The 23856-nt window shown below is 43.0% G+C and overlaps 1 protein-coding gene across 1 annotated transcript in view; it reads left to right on the top strand.

The window, feature by feature from the left end:
* The first annotated feature begins 107 nt into the window (after positions 1 to 107).
* sdc1 (syndecan 1) overlaps positions 108 to 23856 on the top strand; it is a 39728-nt gene continuing 15979 nt past the window's right edge. Inside the window, exon 1 of the mRNA XM_003215459.4 lies at positions 108 to 432. Coding sequence (XP_003215507.1) covers positions 364 to 432 — 69 coding nt within the window. The 5' untranslated portion in view covers positions 108 to 363. The remainder of the gene's footprint in view (positions 433 to 23856) is intronic.

Genomic DNA, 23856 nt, shown 5'->3' with positions numbered 1-23856 from the left:
AAAGGGGGGGAAAGAGGCGGGTTCGGGAAGGGAAGGGCTTGGAAAGGAGGAGGAAGAGGAGGAAGGAGTAGCGAGAGAGCAAAGGCTCTTTATGGGCCGGGCGGGAGGAGGAGGAGGAGGCGTGGTGGTGGTCTTTGGGGCGGGAACGGGAGCAAGGGAAAGGCTTTTTTCCCTTCTTGCTTAGGAGAGCCAGAGCGCGGCAGAAGAGGAGGAGGAAGAGGAGGGCGGCTTCGTCTCGGGAAAGGAAAAGGCAGCGAGAGAAAGAGAGAGAGAGAGGAAGAAAGAAAGAAGGAAAAAAGAGGCGCGAAGCCAGGAGATCGGGGCTTTTTATTTTCTCCCAGTGCGAGGAAGCAAGGAAGGAAGATGGTCCTCCGGAGGGCGCGGATCCTGGGCGCGGTGTTGCTCTGCTTCCAGGCGGCAGCCGTCCTGTCGGTGAGTCCGTCCATCCTTCCATCCATCAGGGTGGCCCTTGGGGTCGCCATTCCCTCGTGGAGGGAGGGAGGCTTCAAGGCAGCCCTTGCCCCCCCCCCCTCCCGCCTGCTCTTGCTCAACTGGTTGCAGCTGAGGCTTCCCACATGGTCCTGGGAGAGTTTCAACGCCCTGCGAAAAGTGCGGCTGGGCTTCTTTTTTTCTCTCCTTCCGTCCTTCCTTCCTTCCTTCCTTCCTTCCTTCCTTCCTTCCGCGCCTATTGTGTCCGTCCAGGCTGCTGCTGCCGCTGCCCCCAAAGGCTTAATTCGAACCAGACCTGGGAGCCTCATAACTTGACTGGAATTTCCCCCCTTCCTCAGCCTCAAAGGGTTTTTTCCAGCCCCCTTCCCCCCTCCTCCTTCTCTCCTTGCCTTGTCTCTCTCCCTGGCCCCCTTGAAGGCCACCTCCTCCTCGGGCTTCTACACTGTGGGATGAATGCAGTTTGACCCCACTTTTACTGTTTCTCTCAAAGCTCTGGACTCTTTGAGGACAGACATCTAACCCAGAATATCAAGGCAGGTCATCCATAATACCTGCTTTGAACTGAGGCCCCTTCCACCCTCTGAATAAAATCCCACATTTTCTGTTTTGAACTGGAATGTATGGCAGTGTGGACTCCCCGTTCACACTGCCATATATTCAAAGCAGATACAGCGCATTTTCTGCCTTGATATTTTGGGACATAGAGCTGTGTGGAAGGACCCTAGATTACTTGAGGGCCTTTCCACACAGCCGTCTAACCCAGAATATCAAGACAGATAATCCACAATATCTCCTCTGAACTGGAGGCTCTTCCACACAGCTGAATAAAGTCCCACATTATCTGGTTTGACCTGGAATATATGGCAGTGTGGACTCAGATAACCCAGTTCAAAGCCGATATTGTGGGATTTTCTGCATTGACATTCTGGGTTATAGGGCTGTGTGGAAGGTTCCTGGGTTATCTGAGGGCCCTTCCAGGCAGGCTCTGTATCCCAGAATCTGATCCCAGATTTTCTGCTTTAAACTGGATTATGTGCGTCCCCACTGCCAGATACTCTGGGATAAACAGAAAACCTGGGAATCAGATCCTGGGATATAGGGCATGTCTGGAAGGGGCCTGAAGTCCCTTCCACATAGCCATATAACCCAGAATATCAAGGCAGGTTAACCCACAATATCTGCTTTGAACTGGAATATCTGAGACCACACTGCCATATATCCCAGTTCAAAGCAGATCATGTGGGATTTTGTGGGGTGTATAAAATTACTATCAAACTATGTGTTTGTATGTAGTCTTGGATCCCATCTCCAAGGTATCTCATATATTTGCAAATATTCAAAAATCTGACCAAGAAATCACACACCTCTGGTATTTTGGAGAAGAGAGGCTCAACTGATTGCTTTTACACTTTGGTGTGTGTATAAACTTTCATTCGTTTCCTTCTTTTTAGGACGGGAGAGTCAGTCTAAAAGATAGTAGCAGAGTAGGGAGTGCCATGTCACACCTTACAAAACCATTGCATGGGAAGCAGTGGCATGCAGCAGTTAACATGCTATAGATGTTGCTAGTGATGTGTGCCAAAAATCCTACATGTGTGTCAGTGCCAACATGCAAGGGGCATGCTTTGTAGCACTATAGAGACTTAACTGAGACAATGCAGTTGGCAGCAGAAGCTTTTGCAAAAGTCTGCTCCCTCAGATGTAAATATGTGTGTAAGGAGTTAGACCTTCCAGTGACTTCTGGATGTAGGTCACTGGTAGTTTGCTATTCACTCCACAATGAGCAGTACAATGAAAGTAGTAGAACTTGCCTGCATATCATTTGGTGGCAATGAGCTGGGGAAGGGGATGTTGATTGAAAAGCACTTCGGCATATGTTACTTTTTGACGAGTGCATTTTCTTAGCTTCCTGTGTTGAACTAGCACTGGCTTTATTCTATACAGGTACACAACATTTGACTGTGGAAAATCCTACACTCTGAGAAGTAGATAATGCCCACTTCTCAGCAAAAGAGAAGGAGCTTCCCGGGGTGTTAACAGCTACATGGATCCTTACAACAGAGCTTGAACATTTATGCCACTCTTTGGAAAATCGAAATAAAACAAATTAAGGGCAGGATTTTTAAATGTTTGAAACAGTAGAACTCCTCAACACCCAAGCTTGGAGGCAGAACAGGTCTCACCTATGTGTTAAGTAGTATATTTTTTCAGTTGTTTCCTTTCCAAGGAATACATAATTGATCAAACAGTTCAGGTACAAGCTGCTAAAAGCTTCCTGCCTTGATTATATATTGTAAAGAGCACACTTTCTTGGTCTTCTGACAATTAAACATAATGATTAACTTGGTCTCACCATATGTCATCCAAAGAAGACAGAGGTGCTTGTTAGCTGCCTGCAGGTTTTTTCACTGGCACCTCACAATGGGTCTCTTAGTTTCTTTCTTCCTCTGGCTGCCAGGCTTGTAACCCGAATCTGTCAGTATTTAAGCATGCCGCTGGCACCCTCTTCATGAGACCTGTTGCTGAGTGCTTGTTGTTCCTCCACCTCCTTGGTATGTTAGGGGCACTTGTATTCAGGCAAGCTTCAATGAGATTCACTTCCAAAGGAGGGTGCTCAGAATTGCATTGCTTATAAGTTGGAAATGGGTTTTGATTAATCTGCAGCTCTTGAACTGATTGTGTCAGTACTTTTTGGTGTTTCTTGTATGGGATATTTGCACCTCCACAGTGAAATTGGAGATACATTTTGGATAAGATTTTAATTTAAATCTGTGTTCTGAAGGGGCTGAGTTAGTGGCTGTAGTTGCAGCTCATATGGTCAGTCATTAGCTTGTAAATTGTTAGTGTATTCGAATCTTTGAATGCATAGTAAATATTATGTGCCTTCAAATTGCTTCCAATGTAGGGAGATCCTAAAGTGAAACTACTGTACCTTGAAATGTTACCATTCCCCCCCCCCCTTAGAACACTGCAGCCAGCAGGTGTCACCAGAGAACAAACAATTCCCTGCTCATACCTTTCTGCCACTCCCAGAATCTCAAACTTTACACATTTATTTATAGAACCAACCATTGTGAAAAAAATCACATATTTGAGCTGAAGCAATTATCAATCCAACACGAAGCTCTCAATTTTCAAAGGGCAGTCTGCTTGAAATGTGAACAACAATGTCTCTTGTTGTCTTGATAGAGATAAATAATGTGTCTTTTGGGTAATCATTGTAATATAAATGCACACTGGTACTGGAGTTGTATCCCACATTGAGTGGAATGGTTCTGAACCTTTTATCCTCCAGAAATGTTGGATTTCAACCTTGAGCTGTTCCAACACTCTAGTCAGGGATTCTGAAAGGTCATTGCTGGAAGACCAGATATTGAGAACCACTGGACTAAATGATCTAGAAGACTTTTCATTCTGAAAGTCTGGATTTTGTGATGGGTGACTGCTTGATTTCCTATGTGTTAAGTCATGTGAGATGTCTCAGTTTGCAGTGTGTCAGGTGACTTTGAACATTTCTCTGGTCTCTCACCTGAGAGTTAATTGGCACATGGGACATAGAGCATTGCAGGTTCTAAATATATGTGTATTGGTTGGGCATCCCTTATTAGGAGTCCAGAAATCAAAGTACTTCTAAAATTGTTCACATGGGCAACTGCAATTTGCTTTCTGATGGTTTGGTGTACACAAATTGTGTTTCATGGACAAAATAATTCAATAACATATAAAATGTCTTCAGCTTATATGTATAATGTGTGTAGGAAACATAAGTGAATGTTGTGTTTAGATTTGGGTTTCATCTCTAAAATTTTGCACCTATCATGCATATACAGGTTTTCCAAAATCTAACTCCCCTCCTCTGTTAGCCAAAATAGTTGTAGTCCCAAGCATTTTGGACGAGGCGTGTTCAACCTGTATAAACTGGCCCAGAAGGCCATTAAGTTCAACAGCATTTACTTAAGACTACAAGCTCATAATTGTGCTGAACATAATTAAAAGATTATACAGATGTGCATAGGACAAGTTCATCTCTGGTAACTGCATAGCATTTGCAGAATGGATAATTGAAAGCTTGCAGCAAGATTTGACTTTTTTATAAATTCGTACAGAGTTTCAACTCTAGTTAGGCTATAAGCATTTTTCCAGAAAGCAGTGAATACTTTTTAAAAAAATGTGAATCCTCCTTGCAGGACCATAGCCAGAAAAAAATGGGGGGGGGGGGGGGTTGAATTTTTTTTAGCGAATCATGAAGAGTAGTTCCATAACACAAAATAATTTAGAAATCAGGCTCCATTGATAAACTTCAGTGGACACTCATGGAAACTTGGTTAAAACCTGAAAAATTTCAGGAGGGGGTGTTGAACCCCTAAATCCCTCTTCCCTTGGCTACAGCTCTACCTCCTTGGGTATAATGCTGCTGCTCATGAGGGGGAAAATCATGTTCTTTCCAAGGTACTCTTGAAAGTGTATCGATCTGAGTACTGCAGAAGTAGTTCTAGAAGTCTCTTGGAATTTTTGTAACTATTTGGCAACAAACTTTCCTGGGTTAACTTTTTAAGAGGGTGATAATCCATCAGCTGGTTCTTCCTTGCATATTATTTATAGATAGACTGCCACATCCATGTCTTGTTTTTAGAAATACTCTAAATGTGGCAGCATAAGATTGTGGACTCTGAATGGCTCTTCCTAGAAATGGCATCTTTTTGGCAAATCGCAGTGGTGCCATTGCAACTCACTATATTTGGTCATTGTGGAGGTTGAAATTCTCTAATCCAAGCAGTTGCATGCACTGCAATGTCATGGTTTGTAGAGGCCTTGTTTTGCATCCAGCTATAGGAAAATGGCGAGATACTTGCTGAGTGTAGCTGTGTCTCCTGGTGTAGGATGATGATTATATTAGCATTTTGACATTCATCCACTAAAATCATTCTAAATAATTCTTAAATTTATTAAGTTTTTGACTCACACCATTTAAAATTAAGGCTGCAGATGATACCATGCTGTGGGTTAGATTTCAGATGTGAGCAATCTTAGCTTTGGAGAAAAGGTAAATTCTTGTAATTGGGGCCTCAGAGAAATGTGAAACCTTTTCAATAGTCTGGTCTCATTTCAGTATGGTTTTCCATTTTGTTGTAAAACAGTATTTTGACACATATTTGAGATAAGCAGTTCTACAAGTTGGGATAGTTTACTGCTGTCCTGAGCTTTCTTATCTGATGCTGTTTGATCCCAGAGAAAACAGATCTGTCAAGAGATTTGAGAGTTCCTTCATTACAAATGAAAGATGAAACCAACATCCAAAGCTCACTCAGTGTCACAAGCCCATTTTGCTAGGTAGGGAAGCTATTTATTTAGAACAGTGGTTCTCAACCTGTGGGTCTCCAGGTGTTTTGGCCTACAACTCCCAGAAACCCCAGCCAGTTCCAGCTGTTAGGATTTCTGGGAGTTGAAGGCCAAAACACATTGGGACCCACAGGTTGAGGACCACTGATTTAGAAAAACTGGAAAAGATTTCTAAAAACGATTTGACTCCTCCAAAATTGCAGTGGGTGGGTTTGTCTTAATTCTTGAAGTGTCGTGTTGGTTTGGATTTGTATAGCCATTGGTGTGCTTTGAAATCCAACCATAAAATTCCAGAAGGTAAGCAATAGTCAAAAATCTGTATGACAACCTGTTCCCGAAATGTGAAAAATATCCTGCATAGTATCACTTTATCCTCTATAATGCCCTCAAATTTCAATTAAGTGAAGTCTTTCACACTCCCCAGATGATTATATCCCCACCCCAAAGAAAAATCAGTTAGGCAGGACCTAATTAACCATTGACAAAGTCAGGCTCCCTCTGTAACCCTTGGGAAATTAAAGATGTAGTTATACTTTGTCTCTCATGGACATAAAATAAAACACAGTTATGCTTCGACTTCATCTACTGCCAGTGTTAAAGTGTGTTAAAATCAAGGTATAGCAACAATTAATAGGTCTTACAGTTTTACACACACTGCAGCAAATTTGCAACTTTTGCTTTGTTGCAAACAAAAAAAGGAGTGTTTGCAGAGCTTATGAGCTTTTTTAATTGAGAATAAAAGAGTTGTATCTCTCAAGTGCTGAGGAAAGAGTAGTATTCAACAACATGAAGAGGGAATGGCTGATAATTCTTCGGAGCACCAAACTTTCACCCCTAAGAAGTGGAAGTGCTTTTTAAAAAAAGTCTCCAAGATGTTTTCAGCCCACCATCTCAGTTTCCTTAGGCTAGAAATCTGGTTGTAAGAAAAAGATAGGGTATGTAAAGCAGCTGCAGTAAACATTAGAGGCCAAATCCTGCATATTTTCAGTGACTTCACTCCTGCACGGAGTTTCCCTAAATTAAAGGGAGTCCGTGCTGACTCCAGCCGTTGGATTGCTGACCCCAGTCATACCCCCAAAGGTAATCTTTTGCAAAATGCTACAGTGCTGATTCATTTTTGTGTAACATGGGAAAGATGCAACAAACAAATATAAGTCTAGAGTTATGGACAAAAACATCATTTTGTTTTTTTCAATATGGAATTGACAGTGCCTCTTTACTGCACAAAATACTTGAAAAGTCAGATCAGAGCAGTATTTATTTAACATATGAGCTAGTGAGGAATCTTGAGTGATTTTGAGTGATTAATCTTGAGTGATTAAACATATGAAATGGGAAATTAAGTGGAAATGAGTAGGTTCAGCAAAACTCAGCCATTTCCAATATCTGCACCACATTGTTCTTAACACATTGACCATGTTGGCTGGGATTTCTAGGCCAAATCCTATATGTTCAATAGGGCAAAGATTTCGTAAGCCAATCCTGACAAAGGGGGGATGGAGGCATAGTAACAGTGCTGTGCTATTTTAGGTAGTTTATTAGTCTCTGGTGTAGACTAAACAACTTCAACTTTGACCTGTTGTATGTAGTAACAAATGTTAATGGCAGTACTTGTAAGTGGGCAAAGTTAAATGTGGGAGGAAACTCTATTAGGCAGAGTTATTAATCAGCTTCCTGATGTCAAGAGTTTTCTGTTTGCTTGGAGGTTTACTCAGAGCTATTTAGAATTGGTAAGTAGTTCTTGCAAAGAAAAAAAAAGAAATTGAGGCTTCTTATAGGAAAGTCATATATGCTTAAATGTTTACTTATAATGACAGTGGAATAGAACAGATTACCTTGAAGGTGGTAGATTCACTTGCAATGGAGATTTTAAAATAGGGTTTGGATTCCTACCTCTTGGGGATGTGTTAGTAATGGATCCTTGCCCTGCCTGTGGGGTTAGATCTGTTGACCCGTAGCGTACTTTCCAGCTCTTATGATTCTATAAAATATTCTTTAAAGTCCCATGCACTGGTGAACATAGCAAATAATATACCGGTTTACAGCCATAACCATAATTCAGTGCCTTGCTCCAGGCTGCAAAACACCCACAGTTGAGATCATTAGGCGTTGGGAGAACTCAGAACTAGTTTAGCATAACATAAGCCTAAGGTGATGTTGGATGATCTAAACCCCAGCTAGCAGGCCATTCTTGTTCTTCTTCTAAGGCTTGTTTAGACTTGATAGCTAAGCATATTTTCTGCTTATCTAGGAACCTTTTAGCTAACTTGATCCAGTAGCTTTCAGCACACTTGATAGGAAGTGATAAAATGAGAAGAGACATGTACATAATGTATTCGCTACTGCATAAGGATTATGCTGCAATCCTGCACCTGTCATTTAAGATTTGTAAATGTGGAGACCAGTGGTGAAGTGCGTTAAAGCACTGAGCTGGAGACCGAAAGGTCACAGGTTCAAACCCTGGGAATGGCGTGAGCGGCCACTGTTAGCTCCAGCTCCTGCCAACCTAGCAGTTCGAAAACATGCCAATGTGAGTAGATCAATAGGTACCGCTCCGGCGGGAAGGTAACGGCGCTCCATGCAGTCATGCCGGCCACATGACCTTGGAGATGTCTACGGACAATGCTGGCTCTTCAGCTTAGAAATGGAGATGAACACCAACCCCCAGAGTCGGTCACGACTGGACTTAACGTCAGGGGAAACCTTTACCTTTACCTACATCTTGGATGTATGGTTCTACCCAAAAGTAGAATAATGCCCTCATATAATGCAAACACCTGCCTGCCTCTTCGGCTTCCCAGCTGGTATTGAGTCCATTAAGGCTGGCAATGGAAAAGCTATTTGCAAAGAAAAGGTTCTCCTATATCAACTTAGTAATTGGGCTCTGGATGTAAATGAATGATAAGGAATCTCTCAAGGTGATTTCTCAAATACATGCCTGATTTAAAAATGATATTAGCCAATTTTCTCAATTATCCTAAGAACAAAATTGCAGAACAAACAAAGACAAAGATATTATACTGAGGTTAGCTTGACATGAAGAAAAGAACTAAAGAGAATCAACAGCAATCAAAGCCAAATGTAGGTTCTGTATGGAGAAGTAGTTTGAAATTCTATCCAACCTCAAAAGCATGAGGACACTTTAAACTAATCTCAGGACAGAGAACATCAGAATGTAGAAAATATCAACATACTATATAACATTGGGAAATAGAAATAACTCCTGTTGAACATGATTTCATGGTGTCCTGTTGGTTTCCTTTTATTTTTTATGGTAACTGCTTTCTAAATGAAGGAAGAGATGGATAACAGTCTCAAATAGAATGTTTAATACATTACAAGGTGTGGCAAGCTAATAGTGATTGTTTGAGCAACAAGGCTTCTTATTTTTTGAACAAGTAATGATAGTGATGGTTCAGTTGTTTGGCTGGAATGATATTTTCACAGCAAGAACTGTTAACCCACAAAGACTTCCAGAGCCACCTACTTATTGAACCAAATTAGATTAAGGACCTCATCACACTAGAGTTTGGATCCACTTTTAATCCACTTGAGGGAGGGGGCTTTAAACAGCCCAGCCAGACAGGTCCTGGGCCTCGCCAGACTATAAATCCCAGAATTCTACAGGTGGTAGAAACCAGATTTAAAGTGGATTCATGGTCCAGTACAGGCATGGGCAAACTTGGGCCCTCCAGATGTTTTGGACTTCAATTCCTAACAGACGGTAGGCTGTTAGGAATTGTGGGAGTTGAAGCCCAAAACACCTGGAGGGCCCAAGTTTGCCCATGCCTGTTCTAGTGTGATGAGGCAGTAAATCATACATGAAAATAAAACCTTGGAGTGCTAGTGTGGTGGTGTCATTCTCTTCCCTTTGCCACTTTGATTGTTCACAGCTGGATCTGCTGATTACAGAACAATATAGTAAATTTTCCTACAGAGAGAGGCAAACAAAGATATGCACATTTGCTCCTCCTATTAGGAAAATACAGCATTTACACTGATGCACCTGCAGAAGCTATGTGTGAGTAAAAGATTCCTGTCAAAGTCATTTAACGTAATAATAGTTTATAAAAGTATTGGTGAATGATATGAAAGATTCATTGAATCCAACATAATGAAGCAATTTTTTTTATGATTTGCAAGCTTCACTTTAACCAATTAACAGAAGCGTCCACACACAGTAACTAGACCTGGTAACTAGCTGTCGACATTGCTTAGCCAGAGATAAAAAAGACTTTTCCACTACAGTGCTGCTTGCAGCAGTGAAGTAATTCTGAGATAGCCACACCTATTTTCTACTGTGAACTTGACCATTATATTACAAAAGTGGAAAAAGTGCTATAGAAAGTTTTCAGGAACAGGATGTTTCATGGTATCCTAAGCATGCTTGGAATTTTCAAGACTTGTCCACTTATATGCAGCCTTTTCAAAGGCAAGTGGAAGCAGCTTCATTCTGAGAAAAGAGTGCTCTAAACACATGATTTTAGATGCAGTCGACTTTTCTGGCCACTGAGGCTGGTGCTGCAAATTAGTATTAAGTCAAGATACCAAAAAGAGCAAGTTTCTATGCCTGCATGCCAAGTGGATTCTGTTTCATGCATTTTCATGTTACTAGGTAAAAAGGGGTGTTACGGTGATACTAAATGAGAAGTACTAGGAACTTTGCAGTGGTAAAGTCTCTGAACTCTGAAAGGATATGTATTCCAGGTGGCTCCACAAGTTATTCTGTGAACTCATTAATGGCGCCGGCAACTTGTGGCACTATTTGCACTGAATAATTAGCACTTTAAACATATCCTCTTGCAGAGAGTGGCAAATTATTTGCAGGCTGCTGAATGTTTTTCTCGTAAAACGTTTAGGCACCTTGTATTCCCTGAGCGTTTTCTGGCTGGTTTTCCCCCCTCAGGCCAAACATACAAAGAAAAAGGGAGGGCAGGCAGGTTGTCCCATAGTACTTTTGGTCCATGTCCTTTGTCAGTTCTGACCTGGGCTCATAGCTCCCTGACCCATGCCAGTTGCACACCTTAAAAAACCTCATTATTTATGTCTCATGAACTGCTGCCATCCAAAAACACCATAAAACATTTTTGAGAGATGGGGGCAGAGATTTCATGTATTTTCATGTTGCTGGATGAAATTGTATGGCATACCACTTGCAAAGAGCTTCTAACTTTTGCTGCTAATGTGCAGATTTCCCTAATTTTATAGAAATCAATAACTTTGGATAGACTGTCTCAACAGGAATTGAATGTACATCTCATGAATTGCAGCCGTTTTACCCCTAGTGAAGTCTACTGACATGTACTAAAGATGTTTGGGTCAGAAAAATCGTCCAAGATGAAATCTGATCAGCTTGCATACAATAAGGATTTATTCAATTGTGGCACTTACTTATATGTTGAGGGAATAATTCTAATAACTAGTCTAACTTCTGGCATCACAAATGACTCCACTCTTGTCCTGGGACAGTTGAGTCTTCACACTTAACAATCCCAATTAGGGCAAGGGAACTCCAGAGCTGTTCTTTAAAAAATCATGTGAGAGATCCCAATTCTAGGTGTCATACTGTTTGGCTTGTGAAATGACTGTAGACATATGGAGTAAATCTTCACAGAAATCTTGTACAGTTAGCAAGATCAGACTTATTCTGGGCTGTATGTTGTGTGCCAATGCTCTTTTGAAAAAGTCCCAGTGCACATCAATTGAGCATGTCAGGAAAGTGTAATCCAAGCCCAGGATCACTATACTGACATGGTGGCATCACTCCTCTTCATTTCCTTGCCCCAACCCTTTCCAAGTACCGAGCCAGTCTTGGGTAAGAGTTGTAAGGAGTTTTGGACTTTGATTGAGAGATCCAGGTTCTGGTGTCTGCTGAGCTATATTTTGTACTTCATAATTTGCTATGAGTTGCTCTCAGTCATTCTCATGGAAATGTTGTGAGGATTGTGTGGGAATAAGCAAATGCTGGCTAATCCTCTGGCACAAACTATTGTATTCTTTAAGTAAATCTTCAGCACTTTGACCAGTTTATGTATATAAAACTTTAATCTCATATCTCTCATAATCTCTACATGTCCATGGAAGCTGCATCCACAGATTCTACCATCCACAGCTTGGAAATATTTCTTCATAAAGAAACTTACCAAAAGCAAACCTTGATTTTGGCATTTTATATAAGGGACACAATTTTATGTTGAATACGGTGAGACAAGTATTCATGGATTTAGATTTCCATGAGTGTGATTAGAAGATTGGGTACCACTGTATTGCACTTCGTATATACATTTACATAACAGTTCAGACAAAAGAGTGTAGCAGAGAAAATACAATTCAAATGTAGGAATTTAGTTTTAGAATGAATAGATACAAAATTCCTGGGCAAAAATAAGCTTTCATGTGGTGCCAATAAAATAAAACAGAACACCTGGAGTGATGCCAGGTAGGCTTCTTAAAGGGAAGGAACCAAAGTTGTGCATGCTGCATCTGGAAAGGCTCTCTCAGCTTTAATGGTGGGGACTTTGAGAAGAGCTTCACTCAGGTAGCCTTTCATAAATGACTGAAATATCCATAGTCAGACCATGACATTCAGGGTTGTTTTTGCAATAATCCTGATGACGCATCTTGCTTATTGATGCCTCCTTGTGAAATTGGTTGCCTGACAGGCTTCTTTGTAAATCTTGAGGGTAGAATTTGGAAATTGTCACTGGAACGATCTCTGCCCATATACTAGTGTTTATGCCAAGGTGAAACATTTATTCAATTATTCAGTGGCAAACTGCTGTCATTGAAGTTCTCATATTAGCTGCATCAGTAGGTAACCTTCACAGTTTAGCATACCTTGCAAAGCTGAAAGCTAATCCTCAGTTCAGTATAACACATAAGGATGTTGGTGTCTTCTGTCTGGAAAAGAACTGGAGGAAACAATGCCCATGTACAGTACAACCTCTATGTCCATGAGAAATATGTTCCTGAACGTCCCATAGAAATAGCAAACTGGATTGAAATGAGCAGCCTCTGCTGGAAGTTTATAGTCTGCTAGAGGATTTATGAAATTTATAGAAGAAGGATCCTCTTTGAGAATTTGCTGAATCCTCCAAGAAACATAGTAGAGACTCACTTGGAGGATGTAGAAAATTCCTAAGGAGAAAATTACTTTGTCAGATGCAGGTAGGTGAAATTCTGGGTCCCAATTTCATAGAAATGAGCATCATATTGTATTTCCTAGAAAGGAAAATACAATATGATGCTGATATCTATGATATCTTAATATAAAATGGAAATGTGCCATGGACATTATGAGTAACTGCTGCCTCCCAAGTCTTTGGCTCCATTACCTCTTATACTTTTGCCTTGTCCTCTGTAATGTAGCATTATTAATGGTGTACATTGAAGGATCATGACATACATTTCTTAAATAATGCAAATAAAGTATGTTAAGTATTCATGTAGTACGTTCTCTATGATTGCCAAACTGAGCTCCAATTCCTATTCTGTCATCCTATTAATATAATTGGGTTTGTGTTAACCATCTGCTTCTGTCCTCAGGTCAGTGAGGATAATTGTATGAAGATTACTAATCTATTTCTTAAGAGCCACTGAGTTGGTTTGGTCCTTGACACTGTGTGACTTGTGTGTCAAGTGCAAGATGGGGAGGAGGTAACATACTTAAGCATTTTAAGAATTAAATACTAGAAGCTGACAATCATCTGGAAGGAGGAAGGTCCTGTCCATTTTGGGTTGTGGAAGACCTGTAGGCTGCTGGGGGGAAATATTGGCTCTTGTTTACTTTCGTCACCTGACTCAAACACCTGCAAAACTTTGTTTCTAAGGACAGTAGTAGTCAGAGGCTTGGTCTGCATACAAAGTGGGGTGAATTATGTGAGATAAAACATTACCTGGATGATCTGTGTATAGTGCTGGTAGCATAACTGACTGGCTTTACTTGCAAGACAAGCTTGTAAGTAGCTATCCTCCTCATCCTTTGTGCAGTGTAAGAACTGGTATCCAGGTATCTAGTTTAGAAAAAATTACAAATACTGTTTCTTTTCTCCTATATGTTGGAGCTAAATATAAATGTTATCAATGTATGAGACCATGTAGTCCTCTTAGTCATTCCTTTGGCACTCGATAAATGTTTATATTCTCATTTGATGTGATAACTGAATTCTTACATTCCCAATAAATATCCCTCCTCAGCAGAGATGGTACTCATGTAGCCCTCCAAATATAGTTGGAATACAGTTTTCACTCTAGTCTGCTTCAGATGAGCAGCTGGTACAATGACAAGTACTTTTTGGATCAAACTAAACTGGAATAAATTATTTCAAAGGTGATTATACAAGTCCTGGAAAATTGAGTGCTTTCATACAATTGTAAAGTGAACTCTACAGATGACCTCATCAGAGAATCCCTTGTTTGTAGCTACTTAGCACATCCCTACTTGGCTTGCCATTTATTCATTTGCACTTGTGATCTCAGCTGCCCATAACGCCAGAAATGGATCGCAGCAATCTCCTCATAACGTTTCTTGTCCTTATAGCTTATGCCCAGAAGAATCCATTGAGTTGTCAAACAAAACATGAAGCAGCCTGTTGTTTATGATACCCTCTTTTTAAAGAGGGAGTATCAGAGCATAGTTGTGTCAGGTGTCCTACATTCACAGCTGTAACAGTGTCTTCAGTGCTGTACACCCAAGCGGTAGCTTTAAGAAACTGCTCAGAACAATCTTGTATGTACTCACAAAACTGTCTTTTAAAAAAATGCACTTCCCTCATTTCCATGAGTGAAAACTTTGCTGAGACAGGCTTTAATTTCTGTATGCAAGGATGGGGAAACTGATTCTGTTGGTAAAGCTGCTTGTTTGTTCTAACAGGCTGAGCAGTGGACTTTAAGCCTTTAGATCAGAAATATGTCTGGAAAGACTTAAAGTCATGGTAAAACCTTGACCATGAAAGGTAGGTGTTGTCTGAACAACATAATCCATCTCCTTGGTAGGAGCCCCTGTCTATAAAACAGGTATCCTAGTATTGAGTGTTGAGGCTTGCCTTGCTGTGTCTGAGAGGGAGCGGTGAGTCAGCAAGGAAAATATACCATGTATTTCTCTCTCAAGGACAACTTGCTGTCTGATCAGACAAATGCTAAAATGTTTTGGGCATGAGAGACAGGTCTAGCAGATATTCATCCAATGTCATATATATATAGAAATAATATATACTTTTTCCATGTTGTCCAGACAACACAATGTTCCACCTCTCATGATCAAGCCTTTGCTTTGACTTTAAGTCTTTTGAGGGGTATCTCTGATCTGAAAGCTTAAGTCTAACAAACATGCATTCTTTCCAATATATTTTGGGATGTATGTGTCCCCAGAGCCGGTCCTAGGTAATTTTCAAGTGTAGGCGAACAGAATTTTGGCGCCCCTCTCCCCCCCAAACCAATCACTGAAAAATAAAAGCGTTGGATAAGTGAAAATGTTTGATAATAAGGAGGGATTAAGAAAAAGCCTATTAAACATCAAATTACATTAAGGTTTTACAAATTAAGCACTAAAACATCATGTTTTACAACAAATCAACAGAAAAAGCAGTTCAATACCTTGCGGAGGCAGTCCGCAGGAGACAGGAGTTGCCTCGATGGCGCCCCCAATAAGATGGCGCCACAGGCAACTGCCTAGTTGGCCTGGTGGTTGAACCGCCTCTGTGTGTCCCCCTCCAGATGCTGATAGTCTGGAGCCTCAATCAGCTCTAATGAATGGTGAGAAATAATGGGAGTTGCAATCCTATAACTTCCGGACACTAGTACATTCCCCATTGTATTACAGTTCTAGTAAAGGTTGAGTACCCTTTCTCCAAAATGCTTGGCACCAGAAGGATTTTGGTTCCCCCCCAGACATTGTAACACCTGTATATATACATAATACCCAAGTCTATAAACACAAAATGTATTTATGATTCTTATATACCTTATATACCGTATTATACACATAGCCTGAATGTCATTATATACACAATATTTTGAAAAGTTGTGAATGAAACAAAGCCTGTGCAAAGTGAACAATCAGAAAGCAAAGGTGTCATTACCTCAGCCACCCATGTGGATGATTTTGGATTATTTTGGAATAATCAACCTGTAATGGCATAATCCTGCATTTAAACAAGAACATTAAATGAAAGGATAATACACTTTCTGTTTTTCTAAGCCTATTTCACTAAGATGTGTTATGTATTTCCTAGAGTGTGCTTCATCTTTTGCTAAGAAGGTTCATGGTGGTTCTCAAAAGTGCATGGTATATTTCAGGCTAATGTTGCAGTTTTATCTGCTGATGTTTGTGTATAAAGGCTGCAGTGATGTTTCAGAGATCTCTAACTGATGGTGAACACTCTCATGCATTTTTGGCATGATTTCATCTGATGAGGCCGGCCACTGACTTCCACTAAGTCTGAGAGAGTGTGACTTACTCAAGGTGACCCAGTGAGATCTCAGCCCTGCTGTTTCAGATTCCTCATCCAACACTCAAACCATTACATGATGCTAGCTGTCATAGATTCTGCTCATATTAATGGTACATTTGGGAAAGTCAGGGAACTTAATCAAAAATCAGGGAAATTGTGATTTAAAATGCATTTTTATCACTGAAGGAGAAGAAGCATTCTTTGTTGTAGTTGAGAAGCAGCAGAACACAAGAGCAGTATCATAATGCACACATCCAATGGTACAGTGAACCAGAATAAAGTGAATCTTGAGATGACATTGTACTACATTGTAGAAAAGCCCTAGTGACTTCTTTCAATTGGGTAATTTGAATGTTGAAACAAACTGAATCAGTTTCAGTTAATTTGAAGATGTATTTTGGCAGGGTACTTCAAATTATACTTGGATGGTTTTAGGAGCGAGGATAATGAATTTTAGGCTTTGCACTGAGTATGAGTAGTCTCAGTTTGCCCTAAACCTCTGGAAACAACTCAGTGGTTTCAGTTTTTATAGGCATGCCTAGAGGAAAGGACCAGGCAAAAATAGAATTATAGACAGATTCAGGTGGCATACGAGGTCAGTCCAAACATTGAGAAAATTTGCAAACAACAGCAAAAGCAAAATAACCCTGCAAACTATCCATTGGAATAATGTTACATTTACCTTAACCAGAGTTTTAAAGTATAAAGTAACTAAAAATATCCTGCCATTGACACCTCCCAAATATACAGATAGCACACAGTTCTACGTGTTGAGCCACACATATGGAATGGTGAATCAGAGATGGAGGCATTGACTCCTGCCACTGCCAAGTTAAATCATATGTTTGCAAATAGGTTGTGTTTTTTGTTGTTTTTGTTTTTGTTTTGTTTTTTGCTGCTGTTGGGTTATAGAGATATCTTTCTTTCTTTCTCGTAAAGTAAAGCTTACAAATAGGAACTGTCTGTTTCTGCCAAATTACAGAAATGATCTGTAAACATCAACTCTACTCTTTTTCTTGCTGCTCTGCTAAATAAACGCTCAGGAACCCTTTGAAATACAGCCACAGAAAGTTCGTAATTTTTGGGCAAACAGTTCTGCCATAACTTAGTCACAGGCAGGAGCTTCTGTAGAAAGTTGCCATTGAAATTACATTTTAAAGAAATACTGCTTAATGTAGAATCTGGATCTTAAACATTATGCTGACTTTGTCCCAGGACTGTTACCAGTTCCTGGAGACAAGTACAAATATTATGTGTAAATTGTACTCCAAAACCTTTGAACCAAGTAATAGAGAATTGTATAGCTGTGAAGTCATATGTATGAGGAGCATTGCAACAGGAAAATCAGAAAATGAAATCAGTCTAGTGCAGCCCTGCACAACCTATGGCCCTCCAGATGTTTGGGCCTCCCAACCCCCAGAAGCTCCAGTCAGCTTGTCCAATGGTCAGGAAGTCCAATTTACCTGGAGGTTGTGCAGACCTGTCTAGTTCAATATGTTTTGGTTCAAAACTACATACAAAATTCAAGCACAAAAGAGGAAAAAATCAATAAAACATACTCAAGTTTATAAAAAATGCAGAGAACTAGAATGGCTGCCTTTGTAATCAAAGAGTATGTTATGGCAAAAGAGTGCCAACAAGTTTTGCTAGTGTTAAAGATGTGACTTTAACTCATTACAACATTGGTGAGTTATTCAAGTGGGTGTTCTCAAATGTTCAAATAGATTAATCTTGGAAGCACAAAAAGAGGGCATAATGTAGTTTTTGCCTTACATTTTACTGAAACTGTTAAAACAGTGCCAAATGTTATTCTCTTGATGAACTTCTGAGCAAGCTGATTCAATATAGCCAGATGGATTTGACTGTTTTGGGGGAATAAATACTGCCAAAGATTTTCTACTGCTTTTCTATATAGTGAAATTGTGTCACTGATGAAGACATTCAGTATTTTCAAAAAGCTATACATTCTTTGTCTTATGAAATTACTACAGTTATTTGTGATGTGCAAAACATAAATTACCGGGGGGGGGGGGGGTGGTTGTAAGGGGCACGAAAAGAAACAACCAAAACACTGGAAGGAAGAAGAAAACAAGTTGATAATATGGTTTCATGCACTGAAATATAATCGTAATTCAGTTGAACAACATAAACTACTCTCTTAGCATTGTGGGAATCATGAACTGCCCTGATTGGAACACACATTTTCTCTAACATTTTGGTATTTGGAAAATATTTCATGTCCTATCGAGATTTATCTATTTTACAAAATAATGTATATGGAAGCTGCAAACAGTAAACTTTTATGTTCTGAAAAAGCCACAGTGCCAAATCTTCACATGAAGTACATGTCCAACGCTTCAGCTCATATAAAATGGCTTTCACAAAAAAATCTGGAATTTGTGACCAATTTTTAAATAGGTTTCAAAAATACAAATATAGAAACCACTGATCCTATTGTTTGTAAGAAGAGCTTCATGGGCTATTTAATGCAAGGAATACTGCAGTAATTGTCAGAATGAATCCAAGTTGTTAAGAGAGGACATGAAGTTGTCTGAAAACAACAGTTTTGCAACTCTTGTAGTTTTAGGATTCAGTTTCCAGTATTGGTGACCAAACAAAATAATAGTTTTTTCTTCGTGTACTCTGTGAATGCACACTAATGGAGAAGGCTGCGCCTGCGCAGGCTCCAACGGATACTCTTCCAAGCTAAAGTTTGAAATTTGGCGGTAACCCCGCCCCTCTTCCCGGAGGGTATAAAGGGCGCCCTCCGCGCCCGCTCTCCAGTTCCTTTTTTTCCGCCGCAAAGCTCACTTCGGACTCTTCGTTCTTATGTCAACCACGCATTTTAAACGGTGCACTCAGTGTGCCGCTAAGATTCCAGATTCCGACGGCCACGCTAAGTGCCTTTTCTGCCTTGGCGAAAGCCACGTCGTCGGTACCTGCCGTTTTTGCCTGGCCTTTACAGCTCAGGCCAGAAGAAATAGAGCTGCGAGACTCCGTGCAGCTCTTTACGAAAAAACTCTTGCTCCTGAGGCTTCCACTTCCACCTCGGCCTCGATGGCGTCCAGGCCTGCTCCGTCGGTATCATCTAAAACCTCGAAAACCTCGAGACCGCGACCGACCAAACCGCCCTACACGGTGACCACCGCTACGGTATCCACCCGGTCGGGCAAGATGGGCCCTTCATCAACTTCGAGTTCGGTGGCTTCGGCCATTTCCACTCGATCCCGCCTGGCTTCGCCGCCATCTTCTTCCGCCATGAAGATTGCCTTCAAGAGGGCTCAGGAGGAATCCAGACGGGCTCAATCTGACTCGGCAGCTGTGTGCCCGATTCCCCCGACGCCGGGAAAATCGCTGAGGGTCGCGTCGAAACAACCCCCAGCAAAGAAACGAATGATCCAGAGGTCGTCCTCCTCAGCGTCTTCGAAGAAGGACGTCCCCTCCTCTGGGCCTTCCTTTAGGAGATCCTCTCCTATCCAACCAGCACAACGCCTCCGCTCCTCTTCCTCTCCTCATGGTCAGTCCTCGGATGCGGACGCTCAAGCCTCCCCCGACCGGTCGGTCAGGACAGTTATTAAGGCTCCCCAGCCGGCACCATCTCGTCTTCCGGCTCGACAAGAACTCTTTCCCCCGGCTCAAACACCTGAGAGGGGTAGACAGATGACGCGCTTAGCCCGCGCCGCCCAGGCCTCCGCGTCCAAGGGCGTTCCTCCACAGCCGGCTCTCCCTGCTCCTGAGGTAATACCTCATCAGGACTCTGTGCTTGTTTCTCCTCCCCGGTCCCCTCAAGGGCCCGAGGAGGATGACCCCGATATCGAACGCCCCGAGTCGATACTCTCCGCCTCCGTTGTCTCTCTTGGTCTCGACCTCTCCCCGCCTCACGACGCCTACGAGGTCGACCCACCTTCCCCGACGGATAATATTCGGGCTTTCTCCGACCAGATGGTCAGAATGGCAGATGCTCTGGGGATGGAAATTAAACAAACTTCAAAGGCCGTTACCGACCCCGTTTTCAAGAGGGTTCAAGCCCAAGCCCCACCAGCCACCTTGCTGCCTTTTCTTCCATACCTCCTGGACGTCATCCAGGCATCTTGGAAGACTCCATCTTCGATACCTCCAACCTCTAAGAAAATAGAGGCCTGGTACCGAACCGATGACGAAGCCTTGGAATGGCTCAAGCATCACCCTGACCCAAACTCCATGGTGGTAAAGGCCTCCCAATCGTTGGGTCGACACTCCAACTCCCCTGCCGACAGAGAGGGCAAACGCTTCGATGCGGTAGGCCGCAAGCTGTACTCCGGTGCTCTCCTCCTTTGCCGTATGGCAAACTACGGGGCCTGCATGGGCACTTATCAACAGATCCTCTGGGAGAAAGCCCAACCCTTCTTCGCCAAGCTTTCTGACGAAGACCGGTCAGTCCTTTCGACCCTCCAACAGGAGGCGGACTCTCTCGCACACCACCAAATTCAAATGGCTAAGCATACCGGTGATACCGCCGGAAAAATGATTGCCCACGCGGTCGCGATCAGACGGCATGCATGGCTTCGGTCCTCAGGACTCTCTTCTTCCTCTCGACAAGTGATCGAAGACCTTCCTTTCGACACCCAGGGCCTTTTCAATTCTGGCACTGATGACAAACTTAAGTCCAATCACGACTTCAAGATTCTCGCAACAAAGTGCGGGACCGATCAACCTCAGGCTCAGCGGACCCGATGGTTCCCGCAACGGTACCGTCGCTACCCTCAGCCTTTTCGTCACCAGCCGTTTCAACGCTCGTCGAGCTCGAGTCACCACAGTCATCAGCAACAACCTCGCCGCCAGCACCAGGTCCCGAAAGGTCGGGGCAAAGGTCCTGCAGCTATGCCACAACCCCAACGACGGGCCTGACGCCCACTCTCTCGGGATCTTTCTATCTCCACTACTGTCACGACCCAGGCTGCAGGGCACCAATAACCATACACAGAGGCCAGAATCTATCTAATATCTTTATTAAGGAAATATATAAAGTTAATAAAAGCAAGTGTATGAAATAGTCCAGAAGTAGACCTTTCAGGAAAGGTCAAAATTAGTCCAAAGAAACAATGTCCAATATGGAATATTAAGGTCCAAAGTTGTAATCCAATAACCAAAACACTCACTTTGCCAGGCAAAGTGAGGGGAGATGACAATGTCCTTTAGTCCATGAACTTGAGCAAGGCTAGGAAATAACTTGATTCTTGGAAAAACGAGGCTTGATTCAAGGCAACAAGGAAACAAGGAACAAGAGCAAGATCCGTGGAATTACTTGGCAAAATCCGGAAAACAAGGCAAGGCTGAGTCCTGGAAAACAAGGCAAGGTCCGTGGAGGTAAACAAGGCTGGAAACGGGAACGAAGGCTTGGAAACGGGAGCGAAGGCTTGGAATCAGGAACAAGGCTTGAAACAGGAACGAGGCTTGGAAACGGAGCGCGCTGTCCACACACAACTTACTCCAGTAGCTGACGAATTGACTCCGCAAGGTCCCCTTGTGGGCAAAACACCTAAATAGGGTCTAGTTTTCCCACCAAAGAGCAGTTCTCTGGGGAACCAGAAACGAAAGCTAAACTCTGAGTCCAGATGCATGACTCCTTAAAGTTTCCCATGGAAAGCAGGCTTAATCAGCTGAATTCTTAGCAGCTATCCTAGCACTCCTGCGAGACGCTGCTGAAACTCCCCTCTGTTGTTTACAAAACTCGTGGCGAGAAAACACAGGAGATTTAGGCTCAGGGCTTGTTTGACAGACTTCTGGAAGACAAATCTCTTGCAGGTGCAAGGTTCCCAAATCTGGCTGGGAAGGTTCCAATTCTGACTGAGACAGTGAAAAACCCAAGTTCTCCTCTTCATCTGGTACTATAGTACCAGAAACGGGACTACATGGCCCATGACTCATCACAACTACTACTGCCACTACCATGCCGTTCCTAGGCCCCGACCAGATCCTTCCTCTCTGTTCTTTTCTCGACCGCCTAGCTCCTTTCTACCGCGAATGGGAGTCTATCACCTCAGATGCCTGGGTTCTTCGCATTGTCAGAGACGGCTATGCCTTGGAATTCGAAACTTTGCCACCCACGGGTCACATCCTCCACACCGACCCTTCACCGGAAATATGCGCCGAGGTCGACTCCCTTCTGGCGAAGGGCGCAATCCAGCCTTCTCCTTCCGAGCAGGACACTCGAGGTTTCTTCTCAAGATACTTTACGGTTCCCAAGCGGGGCGGAGGTCTTCGGCCTATCCTCGACCTACGGGCTCTAAACCTCTACATTCTGCCTTCAAAATTTCGAATGGTTTCAGTGGCCTCCATCCTCCCGATGCTCCGACACGGAGACTACTTCGCCTCTATAGACGCGTATTTCCACGTCTCGGTGCGTCGATCCCACAGACGCTTCCTTTCCTTCAGGCTCCTGGGACACTCTTACCAGTTCACAGTTCTCCCTTTCGGCCTCGTCACGGCCCCAAGGGTCTTTACAAAGGTGGTCGCCGTGGTGGCAGCGCACCTCAGGAAACAGGGCATTATGGTCTTTCCTTATCTGGACGATTGGATGATTGTCGCGTCCGACCCCTCATCCCTTCAAAACCACGTCTCACAGACTCTTTCTCTCCTGCAACGGCTGGGCCTTCAGTTGAATGTCTCAAAGTCTCAACTCCTCCCAACCACAGAGATCCGCTTCATTGGAGCTCTCTTCAACTCCATCACGGAAACCGCCTCCCTACCGAAGGACAGGTTCCTAGCCCTTCAACAGCACCTTTCTCTCCTCCTCTGCAACCGCAGGATCCGAGCCCACGCGGTCCAAGTTCTTCTGGGTCACATGGCCTCCACGGTCATGGTTACCCCTTTCGCCAGATTACGTCTCAGACCTCTCCAAACATGGTTTATAGACTCTTTCAAACCCCATCGGCATCTGAGCTCAATGTTTCTCACGGTACCGAACCACGTTCGCCTCTCCCTTCGTTGGTGGCAGGACCCAGCGAACGTTTGTGTGGGACTTCCCTTCCATCCCTCCCTACCGTCAGTCACCATCACGACCGACGCCTCCAATTTTGCGTGGGGAGCCCACATGTCGTACCTCACCGTCAGGGACCTGTGGTCCACCCAAGAAAGGTCTCACCACATAAACTTTCTAGAACTGTTATCAATCTTCAAAGCCCTCCGGGCGTTTGCTCGCTTTCTTCCCCACAAGTCTGTTCTAATCCAAACGGACAACGTAGTAGCCATGTACTACATCAACAAACAAGGGGGTACGGGCTCGAGAAAACTCATGGCTCTCTCGATGGACATTTGGCTATGGTGCATAGCGAGACACATAACTCTGTCGGCAGTTCACCTTCCGGGGGCTCAAAACACTAGCAGACTCTCTAAGCAGAATAATGACCTCCCCCCACGAGTGGCGTCTCGATCCCGAGATCCTGAAATCCGTCTTCGACGATTGGGGCTGGCCAGCTCTGGACCTTTTTGCCTTCCCCTCGAACGCTCAACTTCCTCGCTTCGGAGCGAGACTACCTCCAAACTCGACTCCGGGCTGTCTCGGAGACGCGTTTCTCCTCGACTGGACTCTCGAACCCGTCTATCTTTTTCCTCCCTTCCCTCTCATCTCGAGAGT

The sequence above is a fragment of the Anolis carolinensis genome, chromosome 1 (genome assembly GCF_035594765.1).
Source record: "Anolis carolinensis isolate JA03-04 chromosome 1, rAnoCar3.1.pri, whole genome shotgun sequence".
Classification (NCBI taxonomy): domain Eukaryota; kingdom Metazoa; phylum Chordata; class Lepidosauria; order Squamata; family Dactyloidae; genus Anolis; species Anolis carolinensis.
This window is presented reverse-complemented; position numbering and strand designations above follow the sequence as displayed.